Source organism: Gavia stellata, chromosome 29, assembly GCF_030936135.1.
Source record: "Gavia stellata isolate bGavSte3 chromosome 29, bGavSte3.hap2, whole genome shotgun sequence".
Taxonomy (NCBI): domain Eukaryota; kingdom Metazoa; phylum Chordata; class Aves; order Gaviiformes; family Gaviidae; genus Gavia; species Gavia stellata.
Window position 1 is genome coordinate 7,130,165 of NC_082622.1, and position 16,667 is coordinate 7,146,831.

A 16,667-nucleotide genomic window follows, 5' to 3' on the forward strand; every position below is an offset into this window, starting at 1 on the left:
CTGGGATGTATTTTCTTGGATGCGTCCTGTGCAGACCGTGCCATTATCATCCTATCAGTTCAGGGCTGAATTCATGATCTTTGTGTATTTTTTACTCAGTTTTGAAGGATTTTTTTTTTTTTTTTTTGCATTATAAATACTTTATTTTTTTAGGATTTACTATACCTTCACTTAAATAAGTGCTCAAATCCCTAGTGCTGCTGTTTCTATTCAGTTTCTCTCCAGTCTGGCTGCAGTTTTCTCACCATTCTGGTTTGGAATAGGCTTTATTGGGAAGATACTAAAAGGTGACTGATGGTGGTATGTGTGTTTGGATCCTCTATTAAGATGCTTTAGATGGCCTGATTTTCAAAGGCGGGTGTTTGGAGATTTCTGAAGACCAGACATAATTCATACTGGATAGAAAAAAATGAGGTGCAAGAAGTACCACGCTTCAAAAATTTGGCCTCTTAAAGATCTGAGGGGACCAATTTCATGTTACCTTATTCTTCTTGTGCTGCAAGTACAGGAAATTACAGACTCCATTTGCTAAATGGCTGGAGGCTAAATGACTTGTCTCACTTTCACAAATATTTTTCAAATCCGCATCATGTAGCCTTCCCTATGCATTAATGCGTGGACAGAAAATAAATGAATATACAATGTGAAGGAAGGATGACCAATCTCATTCTCCTGGGTAAACCTAAGTCATGATGTTGTGCCAAGCAGAAAAGAGCCTGAAGTCTGTGGTGTTTACATTTAGTGTTAGCACAATATATTTAAAAAATGGATGTTTTCTTCTCTTTGTGTCCATTCTGGGTGTCTCATTCTAGCAAGAGTCTGTGCAGGGACCACAACTTGCAGTGTGGCATCACAGTCTTCTCAGATGGCTTTTACTGTTGTCCCAATGGGTGAGAAAGGTTGTATCACAAGAGGTTTAGCCAGGATGTATTTTCTCAGTACTTTGCACGGTGCAGTGACAGACTCTGCATGTTTTAAAACACAGCATAGGCTGAGAGAGAGATGATTCAGGCAGCCAGGCTGGACTGTGACATATCTTATACAGACTATTGCGAGTGCCTCAGTTTGTGTTTGAGGATGGGGAAAATCAGGACATTTGGGTGACCCTGTGACTTGATCTCAGACTTTGGGCTATTTGTCTGTACAGGGAAGATGATGTAGGACATAAAAACATATTCCAGAAGTGGAAGCAGCCATCTGGGCAAACGCTTTTGAAGATACTTTGAATTTAGCCTAATTACCCAGAGCTAGCAAATGGTAAATGAGACCGGTGGTGTCAATAACATGCTGAATTAATCCAGGAAAGTTGTGACTACTTTTGAGGTGGGAATCTTCTTTTTTTTTTTTTTTTATCATGACACCTGTTGCTCATAGGTACAAATCAAACGAAGAGTATGTGTATGTGCGAGGCCGTGGAAGAGGGAAGTATGTATGTGAGGAGTGTGGAATTCGCTGCAAGAAACCCAGCATGCTGAAGAAACACATTCGCACGCACACAGACGTCAGGCCATATGTCTGCAAGTACTGTAACTTTGCTTTTAAAACCAAAGGTAAGAGACAGTCAGCTCCTAGCTCCTCTGCTTAGTATATTGACTTACAAGCCTTCTTGGGGGTGCTGGCGAAGGGGAAGGAAAGGCCTTCCCAGGGTCTGGAAAAGCCCAGGAGTCGGAGGGAGGGGGATGAGGGAGTCTTAAATTGGCTGAGATTTTCAGAAGAGGACCAGCCCTGCGTTAAGCTGCTGCGTGTCACGGCGGAGAGCACTGGCTGCACGTGCCAGCCTGCAGCAGAGCATCTGTGCCATCCTATTTGTGCTTCTTAAAGGGAATGATCCTGAAACACAGCTTCACTGGCGGGGATTTATAAACAAAACCACCCCAGAATGAGAGCAGGAGCTCCTGGGGAGAGGTGAACATCCCTGACCAAGCACCTGGAGACAGTCTTTGGGTGACTTTTTATGCTAGTGCTCTCAAGATCTGTTTGCGCTGCACATTTTCATCCTTTGCAGTTGCATGTAGCTTCAACATTTTCTATATCATATCAATAGACTTTTTCTCTAAAGACCTCCATTCCAGGACATCCAGTCATGAATGATCCACAACCTCACTACCACCAGATATTCTTTGCAAGCGACCTTCATCATTGCCTCAGTGAGTGTGCGAGTGAGCTCTATCAGCAACATGCAAAACCACATGCAAAATGAAGTCTCTTCCAAGAGACTGTGGATAAAGTTTTCAGAAGTTCCAGAGGTGCCCAGGTCCCTTTAATTTCTCAGGAGAGTCTGGCACTGTGGGTTTGACAAATCCACGCTCCATCTTTGGTTGCAGCAAGTCTTGCAATAAAGATGTTGAGTTCAGTTTCTTGATTATAGTTCAACATAAATATAAAATGTCCGTTGTCTGTAGCTCCCATCATTGCAAGTCTCAGAAGATGACACAGCTGGGAGAGTTAATCACTCAAGAAGAGCATCAGCCCCAAAAAAACAGTGCTACCCAAGAAAGTGGCACAGCATGCATGTGGGGAGGAGGCACCAAGTGCTGCGTGGACCGCAGCATGTGTGCTTACCCAGCAGTGCCGATGACGGACATGGAGGGCATGTCCGTGCTAGACAAGTGACCCAGATGCTGGGTGATTCAGGATGGGCAGTGCCTGGGCTTTGTTGTTAAAGTTGGGGGGCGATTTCTGGGTAGCAACGTGTTGGTAATCACTAGGCGTATGGGAGCATGGGGAAGCGATAACAAATTTGAGGCCAAATTATCGTCAGACACATGCAGCAGATCCGAGTGACAGTTCTTTCTCTCCCTTCCAGCCTAGAGCTATTTCTGATTCATTTTCTTTCTCTTTCCTTCTTACTTTTGTTACTTTGTTCTGAGGTTTTCCTTTGAGAGGTTAATCCATTCAGCCTCTTCTGTCAGTTCACCTTGCTTTCCACCATGCTTCTGTTAGGCTTTTATTCAGGATGCTGCGATCAAACCATCCTTTTCACCATCTCTCTAGCTGCTTTGCTCTTCATCTCTGCTCCCTTGAAGCACAGGAGCTGTCAGCACTGACTGTGCCGACTGCGCATTGCATATAGACACTTGCCTCCAAGGGACTTCCCTTCTTTAGCTTTGCAGGAAACTTGCAGGAGGAATGTAGCATGGAAATGCTTCCTTCAGAAAAAGCCCTCAGTGTTGGTATTTGAATGCAAAACTATCCATTTGCCTATGGATGCATGAGGGGGCAAAACTTCCCCATCAGTGATTTCAGGACAAATAGTTGCATGATGGTAACTTGGGATTGCATGAAAATGGCTCTTTGCTGGAAGGGGGTGAGAGTCAGAGCCCTGGCTGTGTCCTGTGGGCATGCTTATACTCCACATCACTTTGCAGCACTTGGGTAAAAGCTGTTTGTTTTGCTGATGGAGACACAAAGGCCTTTGGAAGAGTTACTGGAGAGTGAGAAAAAGATCAGCCTTGTGTACTGATAAAATCATCAGTTAAAGTCCAGTTACAGAAACATTGCTGTTGGTGATGGAGTGCAAACTGGAGGTCCAGGAGGTTTGCAGAACTGGATGTTTCACAGCTTATCTTGCAGACGTCTAGAATAAGTTTGTTTGTGCCCTGATGCATTAGGATCCTCCTTCCTGGTGTGCAGTTTTGCAACCACAGTTAATTGCAGAATGGAGAAGCTGGAGCTCTCGCTACCAGACTGCACTTGCAAAAATATAAGCTGAGTTGAAGCTCTTTTAGAAATCAGCTTTCCAAAGTTAATTTTAGCCTTCAGCGTAAACTCAAGGGGGATATCTGTGGAGCTGTCTTCATTTTGGCTGTGGTAGATCTCTCCAGCATGATCTAATGCTCTAAACTCTCAAGTAGGCTGGAAGCAGTTAACGTTTTTTTATTATTATTTTTAATGAGGATCTTTATCTGGTTAAAATGTACCTCTCCCCGCCCCCCCCCCCCCCCCCCGCCCCAGAAAATCCGTATCTGTGTTCCAAGAACTGGGAAAACTTTTGCAAAAGAAAGGGCTTTAAATATTTTCCCCTTTTCACTAATTATTCTGCTTGTCTGCTTTTTGTGCATTTCTGTCACTGTAAGCGAAGCTGTTCCTTTGGGTTACAGACCTGCAGGGAAATTTTTTTATTATTATTTTAAAGCAAATCCATGAGATTTTTGTGTTCTCACTTAGCTGATGGAAAGAGCAGTCTTGGAAATTTGGTTTGTAAAGATTTATTTGATTTTACATTTCTGGACCAGATATAAACGTGCCTCTTTAATGAGGTGTCTCTACCTCCACTGTAGTAGTGCTCTCCTAAGAGGTTTGTTACCGTGGCCTCCAAGAGGTTGTTTAAAGCAGTTAAGCAGCTTCTTCACTGCTTTCTTACCAGGAAGGAAATGAAGAAAAAGTTGCAGTCCGACAATTTTCCCTTTCAGGAAGGTCAGGGAGAGCTTTTCCCTTGACCACCCTCCCAGAGGGGACATGGGAACCGCCAGCCTTCCCCTGTCACGCATCTCTAGACCCTCAAGGGAAGCGCAGCCTCTTTCTTCACTCCTCCTGGGTGACCTGGGGATGTGGGTCCGTGTTGGCACATCAATTCCCCTCCTGTGCAGACATTATACTTTTCCACAGCTATTTTCTGTTCTCGTTCAGACTCACACCAGACTCTCACATGCTGATTACTTAAGATTTCTTAAAATTTCTGGACGGAGTGTATGGAGCCGCTCACTGTGTCAATGCCGCTGCCTTTGCTTGGAGGTCAGAAGGGACAAGGAGCTTCATATTAATTTAAAAGGTGCTTGTGTAAAGGACGTCAGTGCCTGTTGGCTGAAGATATCCATTTGATAGTCTAGTCCACTCACAGTTTCCAGACACCAGACTTCTTCATGTCCTCAGCCATAGTCATCTTTTAATAAATTAGTTTGCAGTTCCTTAAATCAGCACATGACAGGCACTGAGGTTATTGAACATGTTAATATATTAAATGCATTACCCCCTTAGCCCTTAAAGGCAAGGTTATGGCTGCACAGTTTATTATTATTACTGCTCTCGCAGACTCAGCGCTCTGCTAAGCCTCCTCTGGAAACTACAGAGCAGGTCCAACTGGCGGAAAGCTCCAAAAGAATTAACTGCTGTTATAGCAGGGCAGATTGATATATAGATTTGCAAAATGTCCCTGCACCCTTTGTGTGCTGGGGCTCTTCCTTAGTGGCTGGGAAGAGGGAAAGGGTCCGAGCATCCCTGTGGAGCCACTGCTGGGAGGAGGAGTTGGTCCCCCGGCTCCTCGGCATGTCACAAACCTCCGATGGGATGAGGACAGAGTTATCCTCAAGAATGTGCTGCCTGCTCCCTTACGCAATGTGGCGTGAGACGTGTTGCTGGGAACAGAAAATGACCCAGTGGTCCAGACAGGAGGCGAAACACTGTGAGCAAAAGGGCTCTTTAACTTACCAGGGAAAGGTAAAAAAAAAAAAAAAGAAAGGGAATGAGGGCTGGAAGTCAAAGACTGGCAAATTCAAGTGAAATATTAGCTGTTATTTTTTTAAACAGTGCAGCTATTAAGTCTCAGCACAAGCCTCAATGGGAAATATGCTAATTCTCCGTATTTTGAAATCTGCAAATCCAGCCTGGGTACCTTTCTGGAAGATTAGTTTTTGGCTAATGCAAGCCATCTTCTGGATGGCTAATATTTTATAGCCTGTATCGATACAGGCAGGCAGGCTAGATGTTCAAAGTCTCTTCTTTAATCTTTAACTCAGTAAGTATAAAAGATAATAACAAAATTTTTTAAAATTGAAATCTTTTGCCCAATAAATTATATAAATTAAAGCTTTCCTTCTTATAGAGTCCCACCTGGGGACATTATCTCCAAGCTGAGACCTAAATCAAGGCCTGTGCTTTATTTAAGTCACACGTAAAACCTATTTCAAGGGTTTATCTGGGACGAAGAGTATTCGCCTGTGGCTGGTTCTCTGTGTGTGAGTGCATCTCACAGCAAAACGGGAGTCTGCTAGTTATAGAGTAGCTGTTGCTCTCTTTGCATATTATTTTAAAAGAGGAATATGAAAATAATTAAGTAAGTCCTGGAAAGCTGCGAAGGTTTCTATCACAGTGTTGCCTTGGATGCTGAGATCATGCAGTTTGTCATTTGTTGGGGGTTTTTTTTGTTGTTGTTGTTAAATTGTTCACATTTAATAGGAGAAATAGAAAACATGGTGTATGATCAATGCACACAGGATAATTTTTCCAGGAATCTTAATGTTTCCGTTCCCTATGTTTTGCTTTAACTCCACCACCTTTAAAATATGATAATGGATATTCTGCAAAATTAATTTCCCTCTTTAAATGTAACTGGGAAATCACTTCTAGTCCCTATTAAGCTGCTTTAAGTGCTTTTGGAATACTAGAGTTTCAGCTTTCTCAAAACAACACAAGTATTTAAGCTGCTTTAAGTCCAGAATAAGACCTCACAACATCAGAAGAGCTTAAGCAGCCGGTAATACATAGTTATAAGCAGGCGTAATGAGAGAACTGTGCTGATACTGCGTGTACTCCTCCAGTGCAGCAATAGTTGTGATGGGGTCACAGTTTCCACTGATTCCTGAATTTATTTAAATATAGCCAGTTTATTTCAAATCTGGGAACTTTTGGTAAACAATCCTTAGTGAGGACCACTTACCTGCTTCGGATTCAACATAACTGTTCTGCTATTTAAATCCAGCTTCCCTGCCTGCTAGTTTCTCTTTTGCTCCTTCAACTATGTTTTTTCCACTGTTTCCAAGGAAGCAATGCTATGTGGGTTTTGGGCTTTTTTTTTAAGTTCGGAGCCAGAACTCTGTAAGGCAACAAGTAGCTGTGAGTCCTTCCTTGTAGGATTCATATCCAGCTTTTACTTAGGCAAAGTGGTGTTGATTTTCCTGGAAATTTGCCGAAGGACTTTTTAGCATTTAATCCTGCCAGCATTAATTAAGGGGTCTAAAAACACAAACTGTAAAAAGAACCCTGATAAGATAAGTATCATTGTCCTCCAAATTGCTCCCAAGATGATAACTCAGCTTCTCAGCTGGTATAAATAAGCCTCGAGCTTTTAACTTCCTTAAAATGATGCAAACTTACGTCAGATGAGAATCTGGCCCACTGAGTCTCCATTCCCTAAAAGGATAGCAGAATCCCTATTTTGTTGGAATTTCCTCTTGGTGTGCATGTAGGGCGCTGTGCACGGATAGAGTGTGCACCAGGGGGATTTGCACCGCGAGCTTTGCAGCTTTATCTTGTTCATCAGCGCGGGTGGTTATTACCTTATCTAACCAAATGAGAGTGAAGGAAGATGGAAAGCAGAGTAGAAAAAAGTAGAAGGGGAAAGAAAGCGACACTCGCTATGAATTGGTCCTTTGGTATTTTGCATAAACTCCTTCGCACAGGAGGTTTGGCACTGCCTGTGCAGTGCCTTCCAGCTCACAGCTGTGCAGGCAGCCTGGGTGGGGAAGGAAGAGGAGAAGCCGTGGCGTTGCCTTGCACAAGGACAGTTGCCTCCAGTGAAAGACAATAAAAGAGGAGGTGACACTGATGGCTTCTGGCAGAGCTTGTCAACCCGAACTGTTGCTCGGGTTGCAGCTGAGTCAAAGCAGAGGTGCAGTGAAGTGATGGACAGAGAGCTGCAGGCTGGAGAAGCAGCCGTTTGGGCCCCCGGTGTCTGCCCAGATCCTGCAGCAGCAAAAGGGAGAGTGTGTTCACTGGAACAGCACTGGAGCTAAGGCAGTGGGGAGGACTTGTGTGTATAACCAGCCTTCGGACATCTGAAGTGGCCCAGCTGGCCGCTGTATGCCTCTGAGGACCAGAGTCCTTCCCTTGAGTACGGGGTGGCTGCAGCCTTGCCCAAAACATTGCGTTCAAAAGCTTCCCCCCCGAGTAATTAATGTTATGCCCTCCTGGTTTAGCCAAAGCCAGATGCATATAGGACAGTGAATTTATGAGTTTGTTTTGGGGATGTGGGAGCACCAAAATGCCTGGTGGACCTCCCCTCCCCACTCCTCCCACCATGGGGATCCCAGCTGAATTCCCGAGGTGCCACAGACCATAGATTAACCAACAACCCCCTGCTCACACCAGGCATTTACTTGGGCTTATTTTCTGTGTTTATTATCATTGGAGGGAATCCAGTTAGGGATTTTGCTGTGGTAACTGAGCAAAGATGGGTCATTTTTGCCAGCCAGGATGTGATGTGCCATGATGGACGGGCGGCAGCAGCAGGGTTTGCTTTCAACAGACTGAGTCAGTTTGTCTTTTTGCTAGTTAGGTCCAAAATTAAATTCCAGTTCCATGAGGCCACAACTTGGACTCGTTGGATACTTTTTGGTGAAACAGTTTTTCACTTTAAAACAATGGTGATTTACTGGAACCAGAGGTGTCCATGACACATGCTTTTGTCTGACTGGGTGTCTTTGGGTCCACAACAAAATTCCTCGTCCGAAGTGGAGAAAGAGAGGTCTGATTTGGAGCAAGGACCTGAGCCAAGCTGGCCTTATCCTCATACCTGAGTGTCCTAACCGTAGGGCTAAGGGTATTTAGGCATGGAGTTTAAAAATAATAAATCTCTCTTATTGGAGCTGTTTTGCTCATTTAAATTATTAAATATCCTTTGAATCCGCATCCTAGATGGGTGCCAGATACACAAGGATATATAGTCAGCCTTTGTCGCTCGGTCTTTCCTCTTGGAGCCATTCCATTTTGTATAAAATGCGCTAAATAAATAATTCATGGACTAAAGAGAAACCAACTTGGTAGCTAGATGGTTATGGCACTCTTCTGAGATGTGAGGGCGTCACGGATAATTCTCTGCTCCAATGAATAGTTGCTTATTTATTTATACTACCTGGAGCAGCAGGAGGAGAGGTTGGTTAGAGGCCCTCTATACTCCCACCCAGCTCAGGGACCGGGCGACTCTGTGGACTGCAGGATACCAGCTGAGAGACCTCAGTCCTCAGCTGAAGGTTACAATAAAGTGTGAGAATTCTTTTTTTTCCTCATTTTTTTTTTTTTTTTTTGGTGAGAAAAACAAGCCTCGTGTTCAGCACTACTCTCAAGTATTAGTGAACAGGAAGGCTGATGGCACATCATATTGCCGCAGTGAATTTGGAGTGCTCAGCCAGCTCCTGGGCTGTGCTGGGAAATGAAACAGCCCTTGCTGGAGCTTCAGCAAGGGCCCAGGTTTCTTCTCATCATCAGCTCAGCCCATAAAGAGGTGTGGGAGAGGAAAGGAAAAAATGGGACATATTATTTTTTATTTCTCTTACCCTTTATTTTTGTCTCTGTTCCACCTACCTACCTTTTCTCCCTCAACAAAGCTTCCCCTTTGTTCAGCATTTCCCTTGGATATAAGTAGGGTTAATAACTGTCTAATTAACCTGCCTGTAATTTGGGAGTTAGAATTAGAGAGGTGCCCTGTGGGGCTGGCATGCCCACGAGTTGTCCCATCACACTGTCTCAGAGCAGTAACCTATGGCCCCACATCCCCACCTCCCCTTTGCAGGGGCTGCTCTTTCCATTTCAACCCCGAGGAAGCCTCGTTAGTGCTCAGCAGGTTTTCTCAGTGCTACCAGACCCTAGTGCACAGGGCTTCAGCGGGTATCCATGACTACTCCTGCTCCAGGGAGCTGAGAACTTTTGCCTGGCACTTCGGTGCATGCCAGAGCATCTGAGCCATCCTGCTGGGGGGAGAGGGTGACTGTAGGTTTTTTCCCTACAAAATTATGTGAAATGAATGAAGTGATGCTAGATTATGTGTTTCTCTTCCCTACTTTCCTACCATTTTTCTTTGCTGCACCATCACAGCTGAAAGCAATCCAGGACTTTTCTTCCCCCCAAACCCAAATGTGTACCCCAACTGTTTTCTCAGGTTGCGCAACACCTGAAAGGTCGCACAACCCTGCCAGCACCTCCTCTTCCACCCCAGTGCAGCAGCAAAGGAACGAAAGGGAGGACTTAGCCTTGCGTCACAGGGTATTTGCAAGGCATAGTGGTTTGTGGAGAGTCAGAGACCTCCTTTGTCCAGTTCAGAGCCAAAGTATTAACTTGCTACTGCTGAGCTTGCAAAAGAAAAAAAAGAAAGGAAAAAAAAAAAAAAGAGCCATATTGACCAAAATGTGTTTTCTGCTTCTTTTCAGGGAATCTGACTAAACATATGAAGTCAAAAGCCCACAGCAAAAAATGTCAGGAGATGGGCGTGTTGGTATCTTCACTGGTGGATCTGGAAGCCGAAGAAGGTAAAATCCTTTAACATTATAAACCTGCTATTGCTGCTAAGAGAGGGCAGTATCCATTCAGGCAGGAGACGTGCTCCGCAGATCATCCTTTCAAAGATGTGGAGCAGTTTTGTTCATCCCAGGCTCCTTCCAGCACCCAAGGGGGGATTTCTGCTTGCACAGGGTAGGTTATGGGGCCATCCTGGGAGACTGCATCCGTGGGACAGTCTGTGAGCCCGTGTCTCCCTCCTGGGGATTGTGCATGTCTGAAGTATTTTGGCTGGCGGCAGACAGAGGCAGGAGTAAACAGACAGGTCGGGAGCATCCCGCATTCAGCCCAGTGCTCTGCATGTGGGCTCTATATGTAATAATAAATAGTGGATCCGTGGCGTGAGAAGGTGCTTCTTGGTATTTCGGGGTGTCTCTAGCAGGGGGTTCAGGAGCCTGACCGATGTGCTCTGGAAGAGCCTGGGTCTCTACTGTCCGTAGAGGGAGTCTCCAAAGCAGCAAAGCGAGACTCCCCAGGATGCATCGCAGGAAGCTGTGAACCCCCACTTTGCTGCTGCAAGAACAGTCTGGTGGGTGAAGGAGAACAATCAGTCCTGGCCCCCTGGTTAGGACCTGACAGCGTATTTTACTGGAGCTGAAGTGCTGAGCATGAGCGCGGGGGTGGCCCTTCGGTGCGGGGCCCGTGCAGGCTGTGGTGACGTTCTTGCAGAGGGGATGCACTCCTGAAATACAGGAGTGTTAATGATTTGGGGGATACCTTCCTCCTGAAAGGGGCTCCAGAGAAGGACTTTTCCATAAGTATCATCTTCTAGGGACCTGCCCATCTTACTGTATTTGGCTGATCCCATGGGACTCCAAACTTCCAGTGCAAACCTGGGCTGTGTCTGGGGGGACTGGCGCAAGCATGAGCCGCTCCCATCTCTGCAGGCAGACCCAGCCGGGGCCCTGCAGCGCTGCCAGAGACCTCAGCATACCAGGTTGGGGTGTGAGCAGCATGGCGGGGGCAGCTGCTTGCCTCATCCCTCACTCTCCCAGGTCTTTTCCATGTGTAGGATGAAGGGGAATCACCCGGGTCAGAAATGATCTGGAAGATTTCGCAGTAAGGAAAGAGCCAGCAAAACTAAAATAACATGGTGCTTTGACATTTAATGGCATTATCCTGAGTGCTTTACAAGAAGATACATTTACCCGGACTCACCTGCTTATTTCTTTCATCTACTTATGCACAAACACACACACACAAAGTCTGTCCCAGGCTCTGTAAATTCAGGAGTCTGTCTGTTCTTTGAGAAGGGCGCATGACTCTCTTATTTAGCAATTTCCGCCCTGGTTTACAGTATCTGCAGCTGAATTTCCCTGAAGTCATCCTGAGAAGCAGATCTCCTCCTGGGAGGCTGGGCAGCATCAGGCAGGAGTGGGATAAACATAAGCACTCCTGTCTCCATCGGAAATGTTGAGGGAACGGTGAGGAAGATCTCCAAGCTGCGAGATGAAGGAACATGGGGAAGTCTCATGTATACTTTGCTGTTTGAGCTAGAAAAAGATATTTTTACCCAAATTATTGGAGGCTGCACTCCGGCAGCTGTGAAGGGTTAGGTTATGAGTCTTCAGGGAACAGTTAGATGTTTTTACGATTGTTATTCTGTTTCCTTTAGCAAGACCCTGAGTATTCAGGGCTGGAGCCGCGGCGCAGCAATGATGAGGAAGAAGCCTTAGGCGCAGCAGATCTCAAGTCCTCCTGAAATTTTGGGTCATCTGCATTTGCATTCAGCAGGTTGTTTGCGTTTAGAGTAAACACGGCACATAGCAGCTATAGAGGGAAGAGAGGCTCTGGGAGCACTGGTCTGTCTCTGTCACAGTGTGTTTATTCCTGGATAAAACACTTAGTGCCACAGAGCGGGGCGGTGTTTTCTGTTTGTATTGCGTTGCAGGCCGGTCATGACACCATTGACCCTTCCTGGCTGCCACCCCAGAAATCCTAGTATGAAAGCCGCTCTTGTGACTGTCTTTAGCATTTTTTTTTAATTTCCTGTTTCCCCCCGCCCTTTTCTCACCCCATACAATTCCAATTCCCCCGTCCCTGGGATTCATTCTGCCACAGCCCGAAAGGGTTTTTTGACAATGGGTTAAAATGAACTTCATAAAACACATGGCGCCATGGTTATTTTTATAAAGTGAACATCAGCTGAGCAAGTTCTGGAGACGGCGCTGAGAGCCAGAGAATGTTAACTCGGCAGGAACAACAAACAGTGCTTATCACCCCGGTCCCCTGCTGAGGTCAAGTCCATCACAGGCTTTATTGGGAAAGGGGCTGGTTCCCGGGACATGGGCAGTGTCACATGCTTCCTGCTTTATAGGTAATTAACAATCACTGAGTGTGTTTCCCTACAAGCCCGTGGTGGGAATGGGGTTTGCTCTGATGCAGGCTGCAGCCCTCCGTGCCACAGAGGGAGCTCACGGTGCAGGTGGTTTGCAGGGCTGGGGACGCTGTGCCGCCCGTGCAGCCCTGGCCGTTGGGACCCTCCGAGGTGCTTTAATTCTCAGCTTTTGGATATCAAAGCTCAGAAATGCTGTCCCCCACAGTGCGCTGTACCCTTGGAATATCTCCACACTGTTTAATTAAACAGTGCTGAGGACATTTGCAGGCACTGGCACGCCATCGTCTCAACTTAAACTGCAGGAGCAGTCAACGAGACATCTGTGGTTCAGGCCATCTACCACACTTCCAAAAAAATACTGAGCACAGAATTAGCATGGCCCTGGGATTATTCCCAAGGAGGAGATTGGATGTGGCCATCCTGTTTTGGAGGTGCAGAGGTACAGATGCAGAGCAATCTGATGGGGCTGTAGGGCTTGTGTCACTGCTCTGGGACAAATGTGGCTTGGAGGGCTGATGCAGCTGTCCTGGACCTGAACAGACCAGGTCTCAACTTGCCAGCAGAGAACCTGTAGGAGATATCTGAGAAATCCCACTGGTTAACCAGTCCCACACCTCAGTGATCCCCCAGTGCAGTGGCCATGGCACTGCGGGACATGGTTTAGTGGGCATGGTGGTGTTGGGTTGATGTTTGGACTTGATGATCTTACAGGTCTTTTCCAACTGTAGTGATTCTGTGATTCAGGCTTGGGTTCTGGTTCAGGCCAGGTGTAGTCACCTGGGCGGTCAAGGGACGAGGACATGAGAGAAAGAAAAAGCCCTATGGCATTACCAGACACTCGTGCCCCCTTTGACAGTGCCTTTCCTGACACGTACAGGGATGGACAAAGGGCTCTCCCAGGCCACACAGAATAAACATCTAACCAAAGCTAAGGATGTCTGACCTGGCCGACAGTGTGCCTCAAGGGATGGCTTTCTTCCTTTCAGATCAGCTCAAACTCTTGGCTTTTCTCCAGCTTTTCAGAGCAACCTTTCGGTCAGGCAGAAGCATGCTGTGCTTGGCTGTGGCCTTTCCAAAGGAGGGCATGGCCAAAAGAAAACCTAGTCAGGAATTTTGCAGTAGCCGCCCCAAGGGAAAAGTGTTGGCGTGGTGTGAGTAGAGGGAGGCTGCTCCCGTGTGGGATTGCTGGAGAACTCCTTCAGCTCGGGAACTCCCTTAAAATAATTGATTAGCTGATGGTCTGCAGAAATCTCTCCCTGCTGTTGCACCACCCGTCGGTGATGCTTCTGCAGATCAAAGCTGGACAGGGAAAGAGGAAAGTGGCTCCTGAAATGTTGGTTGCATGACTCTGGAAAGAGCAACTGTTATTTTAAACCTTTCCATTATAGTCAATTAGAACTAATGAATCATATTAATTGAGTGTCACTTTTGAAAACCTGCAAATCAGAAGTCCTATTTATGTTACACATAATTACAGGCTTCTGAGGACAGAACTGCAAGGGCTCACTTCACCAGTCCAGGGGAATGCTTTCATTCATGATTTCCTTCAGTCATTCATCCCCGGGCTCATACAGGGTTAAGAGTAGTGCACTCAGCTGCGTTGTGCGAGCGATGTGAAAGCCCGTCCAGGTGATGAGGCTGAGCTGGTCTCAGCCTTTGGCCTCATGGGAAGGGTAGGTCTAAACAAAAGCCTGGGAAAGGTCTGCCTTGCATCCCCAGGTCAGCTGGGAGAGCACTCAGTGGAAAGGATGGGACCATCACCTGGGGACTTTTTTTTTGGCCACCATTAAATCATTGGTCCCTGACTGCTTGTGGCTGAACACATGGTGGTTGGACACCTGCTAAGCCCAGCAAGGAAGGGCCCTACCTGGACTGCAGAGGCCAGGAACCCATTAGCTTTCAGAAGGGCTGCCGCTCCCATTGCTGCTGTTGGCTGAGCGGCTGCTCACTGGAATGTGTTGCGTTGTCTGGACTTTATTGCATTATGCAAGCAATCCATGTAATTTTAGAATTACAAAAAATGTACAGTCCCCATTTCCTCCCATTGATGAAGACCATTTGCGTTTGTGTAAAGGGGACGGTCTGCCAGGAGGGAATGCAGAAAGGTGAAAACGGGAAGGTGTGGTATGGGAGGATGTGTCCTTTCTTTCCTTCCAGCTTCTTTTTCACCTGGTTAAAGCTAACACAGGATTTCTGCTGAAGTTTCAAATATTCTGCCTCATGAGTAAGGAGGCCCATTGCTCACAAATGCCAAGTAAATACTAAATAAAGCAGCCAAGAAGATGGTCAGAAAATTGTATTTTGTACTGCAATGGTTGGGGCTATTTGGATGGATGAGAAAATAATGTAAAAATGGCAGAAAGGTGCATGAGAAATCAGAGATCACAGCTGTATCCCGCATCCCCTGTTCTCAGAGTAATGGATTGCAAAGAGCCTTCCCCTGTGTAACCAGAGAGTGTCTTCTCTCTCCTTTGCCAGGAGGCTCAGAACAGAGCCTAGCAAGGACTATATTAATTAAAGAAAAAAGAAGATGACTATTTCCATGTGACACAAACCAGTGCAGGAAGATTGCCGTGCTTTCCTTTGGGGGCAGGCGGGGAGGGAGCAGCAGTTCCTAAAACTCCCTGGATTATTTTAAACTAGAGTTGTATTTCACTTGATGATTGTTTTTATTTCTATTTAAGGGGCAGGACAAAGTAAGGGGTGTTACTATAAAAGGAGATTGGAGTACAATTCTTCACTCCTGCACTGTTTTTGCTTGGTGTGATTGCACCAGTTTGGTAGAATAACCTTAGAAAAACAGACGTTTAACCCTCAGACAAAGCCATCGACGGGGCACATTTTCACTAGCTCCCTCTCCCCTTCCTTCCTCCATCTCTCCCTCCCTCTCTGTCTTCTCCTGACTTGTCCTTTCTCTGCCCATTAGCTCAGCAAAATGCATTTCAGTTGCAGGAAGCCAGGGCTCAGGTCTGAGCTCTCCTTCTGCCTGCAAGGAGCGTGGTAGGAGACCAAAGCAAATTCCCTTTGGGCTGTCCCAGGACTCACTGAAATGTTTCCCTTGGTGGCAAATGCAAGCAACTCCCCAGTGAGGAGCTGGCTTCACGTTTCCCTCGCTCCGTATGTCTGACCTTGCTCTCTGTCCTGGCCAGCGCCTGTCCATTGTGTGAGTGGGGCCAAAAAAGGAGACCACACAGCACCAGGCTCTCAAAGCCACGCAGTGGAGGCTGAGGCTATAGCTGCCTGTCCATCCCAAAGCCCATAGATGTCAAACCCCGAAATCAGAGACAGGGACCAGCTCATAGCTCTGCTAGTGAAAGGCATTCCTTTTCCAAGCAAGAAATATGCACAGTTCACCCTACAGCTGGGAGAACTGGTCGTTTGGAATAATATTTGTTCTGAGCTCAGTTCCTTTGGGAGTTTGCAAACAACCCTTCACTGGATCCTGAGTCCAGCAAACACCATCATTATACAAGCATTTCACAATGCAAGTCAGCCTCTTGGTGGAGAGCTGCTGACTCTGACGCGATGCTGTATGAGTTCTGCAGTAGGTCTCGCTTTATGGACTAGTTAACAGACTCTTTTGAAACAGGATGGGGAGCAAATGAGATGCATTTCAGGCTGACTCTTGGATGGATAATCAGCTGCGGTAAAATACATGTCTTATTTCACTGGTAATGCCAAATACTTAATGAGCATTTGCTAGTAAGGCCCTGTTATTCAAATTAAACAAAATTAGACTTTTTATCCATAGATCACAGTGACTTCTCACTGTGTGTCCGTGTCCCCTTCTGAAAACCACCCTGCCTGCTGCAGGCAGGTGTGGTCCAGCCTCAGTGTTAGCTCCATTTAATTTCCCCGCTGGCTTGTCCTGCTGACAGATGTCAGCTCTAAATGGAAAACAATTTCAGTGTTCATCAGAGGAGAAACAGTGCCCTAGGCTGAACTGACAGGGAAAAGAGGCCAGTAGTGATGCAATTAGCTAGCCAGCTTCACGCAGGTGTCAAAGGAGCATCCAGTCACTCTCCTTCCAAAGCCAGGGACCAAGCGTGTCCCGGCAGCTCTG

At 46.4% G+C, this 16,667-nt stretch overlaps 1 protein-coding gene across 1 annotated transcript in view; it reads left to right on the forward strand.

Moving 5' to 3' along the window:
- Positions 1–16,667, forward strand: part of HIVEP3 (HIVEP zinc finger 3) — a 66,561-nt gene that overhangs the window by 43,993 nt on the left and 5,901 nt on the right. The window contains exons 3-4 of the mRNA XM_059830795.1: positions 1,375–1,550; positions 10,140–10,238. Of these exons, the coding sequence (XP_059686778.1) occupies positions 1,375–1,550; positions 10,140–10,238 (275 nt within the window). The remainder of the gene's footprint in view (positions 1–1,374; positions 1,551–10,139; positions 10,239–16,667) is intronic.